General features: G+C 63.7%; 2 protein-coding genes across 2 annotated transcripts; both read right to left on the reverse strand.

The window, feature by feature from the left end:
* Positions 1–505: 505 nt before the first annotated feature.
* ABB37_09289 (hypothetical protein) lies at positions 506–12,905 on the reverse strand (the record flags this gene model as incomplete). Its single annotated transcript, XM_015808682.1, has 1 exon — positions 506–12,905. The coding sequence occupies exon 1, from the start codon at positions 11,756–11,758 to the stop codon at positions 506–508; it is 11,253 nt and encodes a 3,750-aa protein (XP_015652733.1). The 5' UTR covers positions 11,759–12,905.
* Positions 12,906–13,635: 730 nt separating this feature from the next.
* ABB37_09290 (putative mitochondrial malonyl-coa decarboxylase-like protein) lies at positions 13,636–16,896 on the reverse strand (the record flags this gene model as incomplete). Its single annotated transcript, XM_015808683.1, has 1 exon — positions 13,636–16,896. The coding sequence occupies exon 1, from the start codon at positions 16,069–16,071 to the stop codon at positions 13,636–13,638; it is 2,436 nt and encodes an 811-aa protein (XP_015652734.1). The 5' UTR covers positions 16,072–16,896.
* Positions 16,897–17,515: the final 619 nt, after the last annotated feature.

Raw genomic sequence — 17,515 nt, forward strand, 5'->3', positions numbered from 1 at the left:
AATAATAATAACAAACGAGCATGAGAGGAACACGGCAGCTGATACACGTATTTTCTTTCTTCGTGTGAGTGAGTGAGTGAGTGAGTTCGTACTCCGCACGAACTTTTGCTGCGCTCCATTGCTGTTTGATGTGGTTGTTTTATCACTCCCTTGCGGAGTATACAATCAACTCTTCAACGTTAGCGGAGTGCGAGCGTCACCACGTACACACACACACAAGCTTTCCTTTCCTTCCTGCTCCATCGCTTCTGCGAACCAATGTGTTCGCCGTCTCTTCTCTTTGGTTGAGTAATATAATCGCATTGCACATCCGGGAAGAAATAAATAAAGGGGTCTCATGATACATAACACAGCGCAGCACCTCCAACAGCATTGAAGCTCCTCTAATAACAGTACTAATAACAATGTCCACATCGCCAAAACAACGAAGATCGCATGATACCATAACAGCAGACAAAGAACGAGAACAGACAAAACCAAAAGCGCCTTGGTCAGCCTTCCCTCGTCATTTCGTTGTGCCCGATCTCCCGAGCAGCGAGACGCACGCGTGCGAGGAGTTCGGCGTGGGGCCGCGCCTCATCGTCGTCTTGGCATGGGGCGGCGGCGGGGGCGAGGGGGAGGGCAGACTTCGCTTTCCCTCCGCCGGCACCGCGGCAGCGCCCACCACACCCGCGGAATAGCCCATCGGCAACGCACGCCAGGGCCTGTACGGACCGGCACTCGCAGCCCCGTCCTGGCGCGCGCGGACCAGCGGGCTGCTGCCCGTCCGCGCCAGCGTTGTCCGATGACGTGGAACGAGCGGCCCGGCGCGAAGCTCGTGTGGCTGTCGGAGCAACGTCATCGAGCGCGGCGGCAATGACGAGGCTGAGGCACCAGTAAAGGAAGATGTATCGTGTCGTGTACGTCGCTGCTCAAACTCGCGAAAGACGGCCTGCAACGGCGACACGGGGCGTTGGTCATCGGAGACGTTGCTGTCCGCCATAAGCACATCGGCGTTTATCTCCGTCAGGAAGGCCGCCGGCACGGTGGAGGACTTGTTTGGAAAGGATGCCTCCGAGTTGACGGCCCCCTCCGCCGCCGCTGTCCCGAGGCCTGCGACGAGGTTGTGGTGGTCGTCGTGGTCGTGCGCCTCTTCGATTGGGAGTGGGTGGCACAGCGTGACGGTCGGGGCGGGCGCCGAGGCAACACTTGCCAGTGACGTGGAGGAGATGGGAGAGACGTCCAACACCGCCGCGGTCGGCGCGAACGAAGAGAGCGGCGGTGCAGCAGCAGCGGCAGCGTCTGTCGCGGACAGCGGCCAGCAGCGACGCGCCTCACTCACCACCGCCGCGGCCCGGAGCTTCGTCGTCGTGCCGGCGGCCGGCGGGCGTCGAAGGCTCGGCGCGGGGAGCTGCAGCCGCGGCTCGGCAAAAGCGAAGAGAGATTGCTGCTGCATTGTTGCCTGCACCCACGCCAACCCGCTGCCGGGGGTCCGTCGTGCAAAGGCGAAGGCGCAGGAGGAGTCAGCGCTATTCGTGCCGCGCACGTCGCCGCCCGAGCGCAATTGCAGACCCACGTGGAGCAGCAGCGAACCCGCGCTAGTGCGCTGCGACAGCGCCGTGAGGCGGCCCTCCAACTCCCGCAGAAGCTGGCGGTGCACCGCAGCGGAGACGGCGGCCGCGCTGCCTGGCGGGAGCCGCACGCTCGAGTCCTCCACACTGTCCTCAGCATCGCCGCGCCGTCCGCTTCGCGAGCTGGCACTGACGCTGAAGTCCAGGCGGACGCGTACGGGGTCCTCGGCACGCTGCAGGCGAGTCCAGAGTCGGTGCAGTTCCCCCATCTCCCACTGCGTCTCCGCGTGCACCTCTGCCAGCTGCAATGCGTGACACACCTCGAAGTACTCGCCCTCCGCCGGCCCGTTCGCCGCCGCCGCCGCTGTCGTGGTCGTCGACGCGTTCGCTGCGTTCGGCGCTGCCCCTGCCTGATGCACGTGCGTCAGCGAGACACGCGAGAGCCGTCCGGTGCCCGCGTGCAGTGGTGCGCCCTCGAGCGCGCGATGGAGCAGCAGCCGCACCGCCCCTGGGAAGGTCGTCAGTCCGGGCGAGCCGTACGGGTGGAACGGCGCGTTCAGCACCTGCGCCAGGCGGGAAAGCGGATAATCGTAGACGCAGCGGACCGCCGAGGTGACGGCGGTGGTCGCGGAAGTGATTGAAATCTGACGCAGACGCCCCGCCGTGAGTGACGCCGATCGGGAGAGCAGGTAAGCGCTGGCGGCGGTGGTGCTGGTTGCTGGGGCGCCCAGCCTGCTGGGGACGAGTTGGCTGTCCACACCGCCGTCACCTCGTCTCGGCGCTGCGGTCGCGGTCGGGCTCGCATCGTCGGCCTCCGTCAACTCCCGCCGCAGCCGCTGCACCGCCATCTCCACCGCTTCCATGTAGCACTCCGCCTTGAACGCCTCAAGGGACGCGATGCTCTCCATACGCAGCGGCAGGAAACAAAGATCCTCCAGGGAGAGCTGATGAGCCCGCAGCTCCGCCGGGGAGGCGATGCCGAGCAGCAGACAGAGCAGCGGCCGCATCGTGAGCAGCTCCCCCTCCCACACCCCCGCCGGCGGCTGCACGTTCGCAACGGACATCCGTCGGACTTCCCTGAAGTCCCTGCCGCGTGTGTCGCCGTCGTCCGCCTCCAGGTGGAGCTGCGACAGGTGATGGTCGAGCAGCAGCTTCCGTATCCGCTGCTTCATGTGCGCCTTTCCCTCTTGCTCGTTGTGGCTCCTGTTGTGCACCGCACCCTCGAAGGCGCGGCGTCGGCGCTCCAGCACAATTCGCTCGTGCACGTACTCGAAGTGCAGCCGCACCGACTGCGACAGCCGCTCCAGCGATGCTGGGAGCGAGGTGCTGGGGCACAGGCTCTCGAGGCGGCCGCACGCGTACGGCGTCCAGAGCGTCACCCCACCGTCGGCGTGGCCAACGCAGAGGTAACCGTTGCGGCGACACTGCAGGGCGGTGATCGTGCGCTGCCGCAGCGCCTGCCGCTCCGCCTCCGGCAGCACCTGACCCGGCCGGCTCAGCATGTCGGCGAGGTAGTCCGGTGGGGCCCCCTCAACGTACGCATCCCACTCCACCTGCGCGCCGCCGCTGGCCTTCTCACTCGCAGGAGCAGCATCCGCAGCACCAGCAGTGGCGCTGACGAGCCTGAGTTCTGCTGCGGTGCGCCGTGCCTGCCGGTCCAGCCGCTCCCGTCGCGATCGCTCGAGCATGGCGGGTGGCGTGAGGAGACACAGCGGAGATCGGCTGGCCATGGCGACGGCGTGACGCGTAAAAAGCGGCTCCACCCAGCCCTCCGTGACGGGGTGCCGTCCGTGCCGCCCCGCCAGCGTGTCGACGGCGGCCGTGGCCGCGTAGGGCTGGCTGCCGCGCCGCTCGCAAAGAGCCGGGGCGGTGTCGCCGAAGAGCAACTCCTCCTCCACCTCCTGCACGAGGGCGTCGGCGATGGAGCGGGGTGTCGTGGCGGTCGGCGGCGCCTCATTCATCTTCGAGAGGCGCGGGACGGGCACCGTCGCCGCAGCAACGGCGTCAGCGGCAGCGTCGGACGGACGGGGTCCCGTCGCCGACTGCGTGGCCGAAAGCGGGGGGAGGGTGCCACTCGCGCTGCTGTTCGCCGAGCTGTTCGAGCGGCCGGGCTGCTGCCCCGTCGAAGACTGGCCCGCATCCGCGAAACCGACCGTTAAGGACGCGTCAGGAGCAGCAGCGACGACGACGGCGGAGCAAATCCACTCCCGCAGCAGCCGCACCGCGTCTCCGTCGAGCTCCAGCACGGTGTCTGCCAACGAACTTTCCGGATCCACAATCCCTGCAGCCACGCTGCTCCCACGATGGCCCTCAGCGGACGCGTAGGCCGCCCCGTCACCGCAAACGCTCAGCTCGCCCGCCGCGCCGCACTGCTGCGTTACGTACTCCCTCACGAGTCCGCCGCCGGCCACGGTGTCCCACCACGGCTGGGTGTCATGCACTTCGACCGAGGTCGCCACCTTGTCGCTGCGGCTGCTGCTGCCACTCTGTCTCTCGCCGGTGCTGCGCCTCATTGCGGCAGCGGCGTGCATTCGCGTGACGGCGTCGTGCAGCACAGCAGCGGCGGTGAAGAGAGTCGCAGGGGACCGCTGAAGGGCGGTGAGCAAGGCGCCGCCCGGGCTCGCATTCGAGCCGGCATCCGCAGTTGACGAAGGGCGGAACAACTCTTGCTGCGCCTCATAGAAGTGCAGCAGTGCGCTGCCGTGCGCGTCGTACGAAAGCGGTAGGGGCGCCGTGGCAGCCGGAGCCGCCTCGTCTCCGAGCGGCACACCGCCCGCGAGCCGCTCCCGCACGCTCGCCGGTGCGACACCGAAGAAAACGTGCACCAGGTTCCTCAGAAAGTTCACATGACCGCCGTCGGCGCCCTTCCGTGCAGCGGCCGCGGCGTGTGGGTCCGACAACGTCAGTGGATGACGGCAGCCCCGCCGCTGCAGCGCCGTGGCGTAGGACGTGACCGCCACGCCGTCCACCCCACGCAGGAACACCGGCGTCAGCTGAAAGGCGAGGAGCAGGCGACGGACCAGGTAAGACATGATGTAGCCCTGCGAGGTGCCCACGTAAAGCGCCGCGTACAAGGGGTCGAAGGCGAGCACCGTCACGCTGCCGAGCACGTGCACCGAGGCGCAGGTCTCATCAATCGGTGTTGTCCAGATGAGCGTGGACGACGTCGACGACGAGGAGGGAGACTGCGCCGCACTCCCACGGCCCATTCCTGTGGCGCTCGCCCCAGGCGACAGCTTCGTCAGGGCACCACCGCCCAGCAGTTGCGTCGCATCCCGCCGCAGGCGCTCCGCGAAGTCGCCAAGCATCGCCAACATACTCGCGCCCTTCACGAGGTGAAAAGAAAGTGTCCGCTGACGGTCCGCGAGGACGAGGCACGGGTAGGCACCGAGGAAGGTTGCTGCCGTCACCTCATCAGTGGTCATGAAGCTGTGCACGACTACCCCTGACTGGCTGCGGCTGGAGTCACCCACACCGTCGCCGCCCTCAGCAGCACCACCGCCGCTGGCAGCAGCGGAGGCCGCACCGAAGAAGGGCTTTTCAACGCCGTCCCCGTCGCTGGCGAACCGGCTGCCGAGCCCCGCCAACGGGTCATCGCCGCTCGCCTGCACGTCCATCACCGTCACCAACCCGCTAGCGTGGACAAGGCAGATCAAGCCCAATGGCGGGCTGGCGCTGGCGAGCAGCACGACATCCGGCTCCAGCTGTCGCGGCATCGCCGATGCGGCCGCAGAGGAAGCGGCGGCGACAAGAAAAAGACCGTCTGGCGCCCCAGCTGCGGCGATGGGGGCGGGGCTGCACGTCAGCGCAGCATCCGCAATGACGGTGGTCGAGGTTGGCGACGCGCTCGCCCGCCCTCGCGTGCCCGCTGTCCCTTCGAGCGTGTTGGTGGCGTCGGCGAGTAAAGTGGACGCGCCGCGCTGCGGCGGCGACGTGGAGGGGGCGACGCCCCTGCCCGTCTGAAAGGCGCTCGCGTCTGCGCCTGCAGTGCCCACGTCTACGTCGGTCAGCCCCGCGGATGTGATGGCACCCGTCATCAGTAGCTCCTGCAGGGACACGCTCTGGTGCGGGTGGCGGAGCTGCAGCGGTGCGTTCGGGGCCTCGCCCGCACCCGCCTTACCGTCGGCGAGTGCCATCATCCGGCTGAGGGAGGCCTGCGGCGACTGCCACTGCCGATCGAGCACCCGTCGGACCTGCTCCAAGGCGCGGTTCACCAGCGTACGTGAGACAATAACGCGCGTGGCCGTGGTGCGGTGGCCGAGCAGCGTGAAGACCCGCACGAGGCCGTCGGCGTACACGACGAAGAGCTCCTGCGACGCTTCCACGTAGAACATCGAGAGGGGCTCGCGGTGGACGTCACGGCTGCCGCTCTCGGCCATTACGCCGCCGCCGCCTGAAGCAGCAGCACCGGATGCGGCAGCGGCCGAGGACGACGCCGCGCCGGCACGTGAAGAGGCGGAGAAGGAGCCGAAGCGCTGACCGGTCTTGAGAGAGGCGAGGAGACGCTGAAGGACCACCGCGACAGCCTGCGCGTACGCCACGGGTGTCAGCTTGGATCGCGGTGACGCGTACGGGGCTTTGGCGGCGCCGGCGGCTGTTGCTGTCGCCCCGGCGGCACCGCTCTTGGACAGCACCGGTGCCGCTCGTGCAGACCTGTTCCCATTGGCAGCAGCAGCAGAGTTCACCTTCGCCGGTGCAGCCTCCAGGGCGGACGTCGACCAAGCGAACGGCGTGGATGTGGACGCAGCTGGTGACGGCGCCGACGACGAAGTGGACGATAGTGCAAACAAGTGCTCGTAGTGCAGCGCCGCCTGCAGCAGCTCCGTCATGGACGGCGGAGTGGTAATGAAGGTGTGCAGCAACCTGCCAGAGTCGGTGCGGTGGAGGCGTATCTCGCCGTGCAGAAGCGCGTAGCCGATCCATTGCCCATCCGGCCCAAGACAGGCGCAGCGGATATCGCTGGTGAGGACGTTGTGATCGCGTAGGGCGCTGGGCAGCAACAGGTCCGTGTCATCCACTTCGCCGGCGGCGAAGGCGCTGAGGTCGGCACGGCCGTTCGGGCGCGGGGCGGGGGCTGGGGGGTTGCCGCCTGCTTTGGCCGTCTTGGGCGGGTTCGGATTGCCCCTCGCGACGCCCGCCGAGGCCGCGCGAAGGGAGCCCCCGCCCACCGCGCCAGACAACGCCGCCCCACGCAGGCTGCGGGCGCGGGGGCGAGCATTGCTTGGACGCGCCGACACGGCCCGCATTACGTCCTCGACCGAGCGCGGCAGCAGCCGGCGCGCCTCCCCGGTGGTTGACGCGAGGGCTGTCAGGCTGGCGAGCGCCAGCGCTGTGGTTGCCGTGGATGCTGTCACCGCGCTTGTCGCGTTACGTGCGTTCTTGTTCGAGCGAGAGCGCACAGCGCCACCGACTCCCTCGTCGCCGTTGCCTTCCAGTTTGCTCCGCCGTGTCGCCACCCCGTCTGGCCGGCCGGTGATTCGGTGGTCGAAGAGATGGCGGTACTCAGCGTTGCTGGCGCGTATGCCGAGCTCCATCGCGCCCGTCCGCAGCGACCACACTCGGCAGTCCGCGCTGCTGAAGCTGATGAGGCGGCGGTGCAGCTGGCCGCGACCCTTCGACGCGGTGTCGATCAGAAGCGCCCGCAGCGGGTTCGTGTGGGCGCGTGCGCTGGACTGTCCGCTCATGAAGAAGCAGAGGGCGGCGTTGTTGCTGCCCATCACGTAGAGCTGCCGACTGGCGTAGTTGTAAGCGGCGGAGAGGCACGGCTGCAGGCGGCTCTCCGTCGCGTCGACAGCAGCCTCGATGCTGTGCTTTGTCGTGCGCAGCAAGGAAGAGGCGAGACCTCTGTTCTCCTTGCCGTTGCCACTGTTCGTGTCGCTGCCGGCTGCACCGGTGGCCCCTCCTTGGGTGGAGGACGCGGGGTTGCGGGCCCCGTCACCGCCGCCACCGCCTCGGCTTTCGCCAACTGCAGTGCTCTGCCCTAGAACGGGCTCGCTCGCGTTCGCCGCCTGCACGGGGGCCACGGCGTAGAAGGAGGTGAGGGGGAGGGTCTGGCGTAGCCCCCACACCTTCACGTAGCCGGTGCTGTCCACCGTCAGCAGCTGATCGAGTTCCTCCACGGCGATCACCGCCACCATGGCACCGAGGTGCGGCGAGGCAGCGTCGTACAGCTCCAGCCGCGATGAAGAGGATGGAGGGTTCGCCGCGGCGGCAGGCGAAGACGACGACGGCGACAGCGGCGGCAACGGCGGCGGCGACGCTGTCAGCGCTCTCTCCCCCCTGCCCCCCGTCCCCGCGGCTCTTCCACCGTCGACAACTGGGGCGGCCGTCGGCAGCACGGAGGTGTGGTACAAGTACACCTTGCTGGACACCGTCTGCACCGCCAGCATCGACAGGGATGGAATCGGCAGGGCGTATCGCACACCGGTCTCGCTCACTGTCAGCCGATGGAGCACCTCAATGCAGAGGAGCGGACGTTCCGCGGTGGTGGTCGTCGTGCCGTCCAGGTTGATGGCTGTGACGCCGGGACGCGCAGCGGGGAAGAGGCCGCGACCGGCTCGATTATGAGGCGAAGACGCAGCGGTGTATCCTGGGTAGCCGAGCCGCATCGTGAAGACGTCGCCGTCCAGCCCACTCGACACAAAGAGCCCGTTCGACGCCGCCGCGACGACGGAGCAGACGAGGGTGCCCGGGGCGTGCACCTGCCGCTCGTGGAGCACGAAAGGATCGATGTGGCTGTAGTACGTGCGCTGCGCCAAAGCGCGGTACCCACTCCACGCGCTGCTCGAGGATCCGATCCGCTCCGAGGTGGGCTTACCCGTGCCGCCTGCCCCATCCGTGCCACCACCGCCGCCGTTGCTGCCGCTGCTGTCACTTTGATGCACCGCGCTCAGACCGGGCGAGGGGGCGGCAGGGGTTGGGATGGCAGTGAGGCGCGGTACCTTGTGCAGGACCGCGTACAGGTCAACCAAGCACAGCGCCCCGCTGCGGGTGCCGAGGATCAGGTACTCCTGCCGCTGGATGGAGAGCCGAGAGAGCGGCCGTGACGGGCTGGTAGGCGTCGCAGCAGACGACGGTGTTGTGCCAGTGGCGCTGGCCGGCCCTTCCGCGGGCGAGGACGCGGAGGGGCCGGCGAGTGGGGTGTCCTTCTCCAGCAGCTTCACCTTCCCGTGACTGCCCCCTGCGGCCCACTCCATGCAGGTCACCGTCTCCGCACAGCGCAGCAGCCCAGCCTCCGGCAACGCCTGCACGGCCCGGTTGCTGCTGTACAGGCGGAGCAGCATGTCGTTGCCGAGGACAACGAAAACGGTCCACGGCACGTATGACGAGACGTCCTCGACGGCCATGACGGCGCGCAGGGCGACGGGCTTGGCGGGTTGGTGCATCCGCACCAGCGGCGACGATTCTCCGTCCCCCGTCGGTCCTTTCCTCCCGTAGGCCGAGGAGGAAAAGCCATTTAGGTCGTCCTCAGCTGGGTCTGACCCGCTCAGCTGCTGCAGCACACTCAGCGCCGTGGACTCCTGCAGCCGTCGCCCGTCCTCGTAGCGCATGAAGGCGCGAACAGGCCGCTGATTATTGCGCCACGGGTGCTGACGCAGTGCGGCATCGTAGCCGCCGTCAGCGGCACCACCACCACCGCCCTTTGCACCGCCCTTGCCCCCACCGCCCTTCAGCTCCGCCCCCTCCCCGCCTCCGTCTCCGTCCGCAAAAGCGCCAGCCGAGCGCAACGGTCGGCCGAAGGCGTCACGTGGCACTGCCTCCAGCTCCTTCAGCACCACCTCCACCGGACGAACTAAAAAGCGCTGATGGATGCTACCGAGCTGCGTGCCATCGCACACGGCGTAGTCCGCCACGCCCTCTAGCATCACCAGCGATGCGCTGTGCCGTACCTCGAAAACGGCGCCGGTGTAGCCGAGCCGCACCACCTCCGGCGCCAGCGGCTCGACGACGTAGCGGTCGAACACCGACGCACTGGCACGGGTCAGCTGCGCCGCGTGCTCACGCACCTTCAGCTGGTGATCTTGAATGTCCGCCTCTTCGATCAGCGCACCCGTGAGGTCCTCCCACGAGATGCAGCCGCGCTGCTCCGTGTCCACCGTGGCGAAGAAGCGCATGGCGACCTCCTCGCACATGGTGAGCAGGCGCTGAACTTCGGCGAGAAGGACAGGGTGTTGGGCGAGCTGTTGCAGGCGGTCGCGGTAGCCGCGGCGGGCCGCACGGCCGTACGCGAAGCCGAGCAGCGGCCTCTCCTGGTGCCCCAACGCGGCGGGCGACAACAGTGCAGCCCGGCCACCACCAGCAGCACTGACAGGACTCGCGTACTCGGTCTCCAGCAGCGCGTCTTCCTCGTCCGGTAGGAGCTGGCCCCATGGCACGGGCTGCCACCGCCCTGCCCGGTCCTGCTGCTGCGGGGGGCACAGCAGCTCCCAGAGGTGCAGAGCATCGTCTGGGGGCAGCGGCACCTCCATCGACTGTACCCGTTCCGGGAAGCAGCTGTGCGCGTCGGCCAGCTGAAGCGCGTAGTTTGCCCGGACGACCTCCGCCTCGCGCCGCAGCACAGGCACCGCGCGCAACGCGTACGCCGCCGTGCACTGCGCGGAGTCGGGGAAATAAAAAGGGTTGATCAACGCACTGCTGAAGAGTCCCGGCGGGAAGTGAACGGCGTAGTGGGCGAGGAAGAGGTAGCGGCTCATCACGTAGACAAAGACAGGCAATGGAAGCTGCATTTGGGTGAGGTCGGCTGGCGGTCGCAGCAGATCGGCTGCCGTCGTGCCGCCAGAACCACCTTCCGAGGCGAGCAGCCCTGTTGCACCTGTGCTGTATGCTGTGTCGCCATGCAAATACGACCCTGAAGTCTCCATTGCACTGCTCAAGGCCGCCTCATCCGCAGCGGGGCCGCTCATGTGGGCTGTCAAGACGAGCTGCAGGTCATCGTAGAGGTCCATCTCCCACGCAGCCGTCATCACGGCGGCCTCCTCGCTCGCCGTTGCCGCGGCGACACCAAAAGCATTCGCCGACGGCGACAAAAGACGGCGGCGCCGCTCAGCCGCGTTCCGCAGCGCGTCGCCCCTCGACGGCACCGCCTCCGCGTCCGCCGGTTCCGTGCCGGCCGGCAAGTCCACCGGTGTCTCGCGCCAGTACGGCGGCTTCAGCGCCGCGCACGTCGTGGCCGGCGCGACGGCTGGACTGACGGGCGTGACAGATCCCTCCCGCGGCACTTGCTCGCCGCGTCGGGTGTTGGGGCCGTGCTGCAGACGCCACACCTCGTAGCGGTAACGCTGAACCTTCTCCAGTCGCCGCTGCACGCACGCGCTGCGGTACTGTCGCACCCACTTCTGCCGTGCGCGCTGCAGATGTGCCCTCGGTACACCCGTCGGCACCGCCTCCGTGCCGTGCAGGAAGCCGTGTGCGCTGTACAGCGCGGTGCGGACAGCGACGTCGTGCGCCTGCCGCGCCGCCGCTGCCTTTTTGTCGTCATCACCGCTGTGCGCCGCCGCGCCGGTCCTCTCGCTCCTCGTGTCTTTCACTGCCTGTCCCTCGTTCAGAAATGCGCCACGTGCGAGCTCCGCCTTCATCGAGGCGGCGACGAGCTTCTTGAACTCACTCAGCTGCGCCTTTGCCGGCCAGACGCTGGTGTGGGCGTAAAAGGACTGTTGCAGGACGTCCATGTCTGCCAAGGCCATGAGCAGCATGGACGGGGGAGGGACGTGGCTGCTGGGCAGCACCAGTGCGACCTCCTGGGGATTTGCTTTCACGGACGACGGCTCCGCCGACTCCTTCACGCTCGGGGAGGTCGGCGAGTGGGAGTCGGGTGAGCAGGCGGCACGGGTCGATGACAGCATCGCTGAAGTGAGAAGCGACGTCTCTTGCGAGTTTACCTTACGTGCTGCTGTCGCAGCGGCTGGCCCGGCGGCGGCGTGGGTGGGGTTGAGTAGTTGAAAGAGGGGGTCATTGAGGACCTCGCTGAGTAGAGTGGACGGGGTTATGTGGCGCCTCAGCGCTGACGTGCGGCTCTCCCCCTGACTGGGGTGGCCACGTAGAGGGGACTGAAAGGTGGACGTGGGTGCACGGGGTGACGTGGGTGATGCCACGCTTCTTTCTGCAGTGGGGACGAGCATCGCGAAGGAAGCGTTCTCCTCGTTGGTCGACGCGGTACCCTGCCGTTCCACGGCAGCAGCAGCGGCGGCAGTGGCGTTGTCGGTAGGCATGCCTCGCCCTCACAGCACTGTGGAGTGCTCCCGGTATGAAGGGTGTCGATCAGCAGGCTCACCCGTGATGGGTGCAACAGGGCAGGCACAGGCAGAAAAAACTGGTATGTGCTTCAATTTCCAAGAAAGTCTAAAGAAAATAGCTTTTAAAAAAAAAATAGGCAGAGCTAACGTATATATAGCGAAAGACAGCAATAGTGGTGATAGTAATAGGACAGCTTTACATCGAACAAGCATTGAAGAAACGCCAAACCAAGAGCGTCGACGGGAGGACGGCAACGAGTTAGGAGAAACGACGCCCCTCTTTCGCTATACTGACGAAGAAGAAAAAAAGAAGAGAAAAGGCGCGTTACCGAAAAATGATACTAATGTGGCGGCGACAGCAACATGCACGCACACACACGAAGAAAGACAGCGGTTCAACAACAACAAAGAAAAAATGATGGATGCCTGCAGCAGTGCCGGGGCTTTCGCTCGGGGTGTTTGTTCTCGCTCTCTGTTTTTGGAGAGGGGGAGAAGGGAGGGGGGGGAAGGGCCTCAACGGACTGCTTTCACCTGCCAAAGAATCGAATATGAAAAGGCATATATACATAAATATAGATTTTTTTGTGTTATTCAAAAAGGCTGCAAATTTCAAAGATCCCCTTCCCTTTTGAGGGAAAAGAAAACGACAAACGAGGAAACCCCCGAAGAAGAATAATAATGATGATGGTGTTTGTTATTAGGACAGGTAGGGACGGAGGACGTCACACAGCTGTGAGGCGAGAACTTCAGCGAGATTCTTATGGGCGTTTTTTCTTGTCTTCTCTTTGGCGTTTTCACTCGTGTGTATATCTAAAAAAAAAAGGGAGAAAAAGATAAAGAGTTGTTGGCCCCCCGCCGATATCGTACGACGAAAAGTTCTTTTGCTCGCACCCCCTCTTTCTCTAACGATCCTCGTCGTCCGTGCCAAACTGCTGTGGTGGTGTTGGATGTTATTATTACGTGTTCTGTACTTGAGTCTTATTGTCTTCCTACGCAGCACAAAGGGCGTGGGGTGGCGTTGGCGCTGTAGCGGGCAAGGAAGAAAATATATGTATATATATTAGGAGTCCACGGGGATTTTGTTTCCCTTCGAAGTTGCTGGTGCTGACAAAAGCGGCGTGGCTGCGGTTGCCGCCCAGCACGACAGAGTACAGGGGGGGGGGGGGGCAGACGACAGAAAAACGAGGTGGAAGATGCGGACGACTCGGCGTGAGAAAAGGAGAAAGGAGCGAAGAGTTCTGCTCCTGAAACTCTGCTGATCTCTTGCGGATGACAGTAAAGCTTCTGCGAGGAAGGGTTCCAGCAGTGAGCATTGGAAGAAGAAGGCGCGGCGCATGCATGCACACACGCCCCTCTCTCTCTCTCTCGCTCTCGCAGAACACGAAACAAAAAATACGCATGTATACGCCTGCGCACGGAAGATGTGGAGCCGTAAAGGTTGTTGTCGAGACATTCAATTCCCTGTTCCTCTTCTTCTTTCTGCGGATTCTCTTTCGGATGAAGCGCTAAAAAAAAAAAGGCTGGGTGGGATTTTGGATCTGCGGAGATCCTCCACACGCCGGTGCAGGCGAGAAAGGCAAGGGGGGAAAGACAAACGAACTTACAAAGGGAGAGGTACGTAATTACTAAAACAAAAGGGAGTCAGCAAGAGAGAGAAGAGAACAACAAATGTACAAGGATGCTTATTCCCTGTTGGCGTATTCACGATAGAGCAGGGAGGCAGGGGAGAAAAGGAAAAGGCTGCGGAGGCGGTTTCCCGTTCCCTCTCTCTCCGCTGATCGCCCACCGTTTGCGCACGTGTGCTGGACGTCTCTCCCCTTCCCTCCTCCCCCTCTCTCTCTCTCCCATGCGTCTCATTGCGCCTCGGCCCCCAGCAGCGCCTCAATCGGCTCCCCAAGCGCCACATGCTGACTCGCCTCGTACTCCGTCAAGTTCGACGACACCGTGGGCAGGTCGTACCAGTAGTTCACCATTACACAGGCGCTTTCGCGGCTGCCCTGTGCGGTGGTGTTGCCCAGGTAGTTAAGCCGGTAAACCGTCGCACCGTTCGACACGTGGAAGTTGCCGACGGGGTCGTGAATGCGAGCGCTGCCGTGGCGCTTCACGTTGCACAGGTACACCGCGATGGACCGCAGCAGCGGCCCCTCTAACGCGCCTGTAAAAGCGTGGTCATTCCACCACTGCCCCGCCGCAGCAGCGGCAGCAGCGACACCGTTTCCTGCGGTGGCGGCCGGCGTGTCCGTCGGGGAGGTCTGGAAGAGGCGAAGCAGGTACCGAAGAGCCGCGACATTCGCAGCCGCAGGATCCTCTGCGACCTTGCTGGGATGACCATCGCCTTTGGGCCCCACCGCCGCTGCACTGGCAGCGACCGCCCTCGCCTCCTCTGTCAGCACCGTCGGATGCCGCAGGATGTAGCCCGCCACGGCCTCGCGCAGCGGTGCAAGGTACTGCTGCTCCTCCTCTGCCTGCGTTAACTTGGCGCCAAAGATGCCGGTCGACGCGGCCGCCGCCGTCGTTGCGTCAGTGCCACGCATCGCCTTCGTCGCCAACGCGGCCACCTCCGCCGCGAGCCACTTCACATACAAGGGGATAGGAGACAAGGTGCTGAAGGTGAGAATAGGCATCAAGTTGCACCCCTGACGACTCGCGTTGATGTTCCCTTCGATCTCCTTCACCACCCGCTTGATGAGGCGATTGCCCATGTCCATCCCACGCAGCGCACTCTGCGCGGAGTTGATGCTGTAGAAGATCGCAGTGTTCACGTTGCCGTCCGCAATCTCCGCCGCGGTCTCGCCGGCGGTGTGGGACGTCTCTGCTGCCCGTAGCTGCCGAAACAGCTCGGCAGCTTTTGTGGTGTTCGCCGGGTCGGCCAGCGGTGTCGCTCGGCCAAGGATGCGGTCGACCGAGCACGCAATGCCGTGCGTCAGCGCCACCTGCACCGCAATCAGCGGCTCCTCAACCACGGCCGGGTGCAGGAACGCAAAGAGGTGGCGGTGGTGGGTGGGCTGCAGTCGGTACCGCATGTCGTCGATGCCGTTCACGAAGGGGTGGACGCCCTCGGCCCGCATAATCTGATCCAACAGCGACGGCGGAGTCGAGAACCATGTCAGCTCCTCCATCACCAGGTACTCCTTCGCAAAGAAGTCGTGGAATAGCAAGGAAAGGGCGTTGTCGATGAGGCCGAGCTCCATCTGACGGCTCCGCCACTTGAACTGCTGCCGCACCAGGTTATCCTTCGCCTCGGCGGTGAGGTCCGACTTCGCTGGCGTCAGCTGCGTGCTGAACTCCTTAATGCGCCTCTTGCACAGCGTCTCGAAGTGATGCGCCAGCTTGCGAAAGTGCATGAGGCGGCGCAGACCGTCCGACAAGGAGGCGGTGTGGCGCAGCCACGTGTAGTAGAGCGGCGCACCGACGTTGCGGGCCTGGAAGCAGCACCGCATCACCTCCGTCTTCGCCTTCATCAGCCGTTCCGTGAACTCGCTCGCTTCGTTGGCGCGGTCCGTGGCGCACCGCGTCAACCGCACCGCCGCGAGCTGCTTCTCCTTGTCCTCCAGCTGACGCAGCTGCCCCAGGTAGACACCCAACTTCACCTCCAGATCCTTACTTGCCTGCACCACCGCCTGCAGATCAAAATCGAGCTCATTCAGCGTCGAGACGAAGGCAAAGAAGTTTTCCTCCATCTCGGGCGTGATGTTCGCCGCGGAGACGTCGTCCTGCGTCGACGGCGGCACGAGAAGGTCAAAGACGGCCCACACGTCTTCCACGATGGCGCCGGGAATGCGACCGCCGTCGCCGCGGATGGCGTGCTGTAAGCGGGCCAGGAGCGCATCGACGTCCATCGAGTCGCACGTCACCGTACTCGTTGCGGCAGGTGAAACTGCCTCATCAACAGCAGCAGCTACTGGAGTGGGAGCGGAGATCGTCGCCGCTGTGGTTGCTGCTGTTCGTGTTTCCGCCTGCCTCGCCGCCGTTGCTGCCGTCTCATCCATCACTTTGAGCTGCGCCTCGTGCAGGGGATTTGGCCGCGGCAGGAGATGCGTCGGCTGCACCGCGTCCGCAGATCGGCGGGTGATGTCCCACAGCCGTCGACACCAGCGCGCGACGCGATCCTCATTGACGTCGCCCAGGCCGCGCGTTACCGTGCGACGTGCGGCCGCATGACTTTGCTGAAGCGACGGCTGTGTCCAGTGGCTGGAGAAGCGGCAATGCGTGTCCATTGCGGCGGCCGTTGCGACCGCAGCCGATGACCGCGGCATCACGAGAGTGTGAGATACAGGAAAGCGAAACATGTTGACGAGTTGCCGTAGCTTCCTCTACAGCGTATTATTATGTTACCACACGAATTGGTAAGAACCAAGAAAAAAAAAGAGCCTTTGAAGAAGGCATAAGCGAAAAGCTATGAAAGCAGCCGCTCAGGTCGGTTCCGCAACAACAACTAACGGCAGGAAGAAAACTATTGGAGAACAGACGGCGGCTTGCGTTTGGCGAAGTTGCAGCGGCCAAAACGAAGGGACCACGAATTAAACCTATGCAAGCACGTGTCGGCTCTACTAGAACGGTCCCTTATTCTTACTTTAAAGTTTTCAGGTCGATAGCACCACCCCGCCCCGTTTCTTCTCGGGTTCTCTCTTCTTTCTTCTGCGCTAAAGAGCTCTACGACAAATGAAGGAATGAAGAGAGAAACGGAGACGATAACGTTTTCTCGCTGCCGATGTACGTCACAGCGCTCCCTGCAGCAAGACGGACAAGAAAAGGAAAAAAAGAATTGAAGGAAGAAAACCCGGTATTGGGTATTTTACAAAACCGATTTCGAGTCTCGCCTGTGCGCGTCTTACGTAGGATATAAGAAGAATACAAACGCCTAGCGTATATATATATATATGTGTCTGGGTGAGAGATTCTTCTTGGCAGCCCGAATGCGTGTAGTTCCATCCAACAAAGTAATGAAAAAAAGTAATAACCAAGAAGAGCGTCAGGCAGTTTCGACTTGGCGGGAAAGCAGGAGATTTTCACGGCAGAGGAGGAAAGTTCAGAAGAAAAAAAGGGAGCAGAACACAACGGGTTTGACTCCCACGTAGTGCGTTGAAGACACAAACGTCGCTTTTCCTTTTCCCTGGCGCACCGTGGACAAAGCGGGGGAGTTGAGGAGGTCGTGAAAGAGCCAGTGAGAAGACAGCCAACAAAGCCGTTGTTGCTGTTGTTTAGGCGCTGCCGGTCTGCTTCACGCGGCAACTTTTTGCCTGCTTTTCTGTCTCTTCGCTGTCGTACAGCACAGAACACCTCCATACCTTCCCAAGAAAACATCCGCATGCGTGTTTCAGCACGACATCATGCTGCAGTGAAGGCGCTCAGGTTCTACACGCACTTTGCTTGCTATGAATACTGCCATTATTATTCCGCGACAGCTTTCCTTGGGTTGTTACTTACAGGTAGATTGACTTAAACGTTAAGCGCATTACACAACTCTCATCATGCGTCTCTTCCACTGTGCACTTTACACTCGCTAAAGACGACAGATCTTGCAGGCGGCGGTGAAGACGCGAAAAGTGGAAGAGCGTCCCGCGCCGGCCGGCTTTCTGCCTCCGTGAGAAGGCGGTGGGGAGAGGGATGGGAATTGGGGGATGGGGATTCGCCGCGCATACACAGACACACGCACACACAAGCCTGAGACCAAAAGAAAACCACACCTGTTTACTTTCATGATTCTGTTTTCCTTTCTTTTCTCCCTCCCCC

The sequence above is a fragment of the Leptomonas pyrrhocoris genome (assembly GCF_001293395.1).
Source record: "Leptomonas pyrrhocoris isolate H10 chromosome Unknown, whole genome shotgun sequence".
Classification (NCBI taxonomy): Eukaryota; Euglenozoa; class Kinetoplastea; order Trypanosomatida; family Trypanosomatidae; genus Leptomonas; species Leptomonas pyrrhocoris.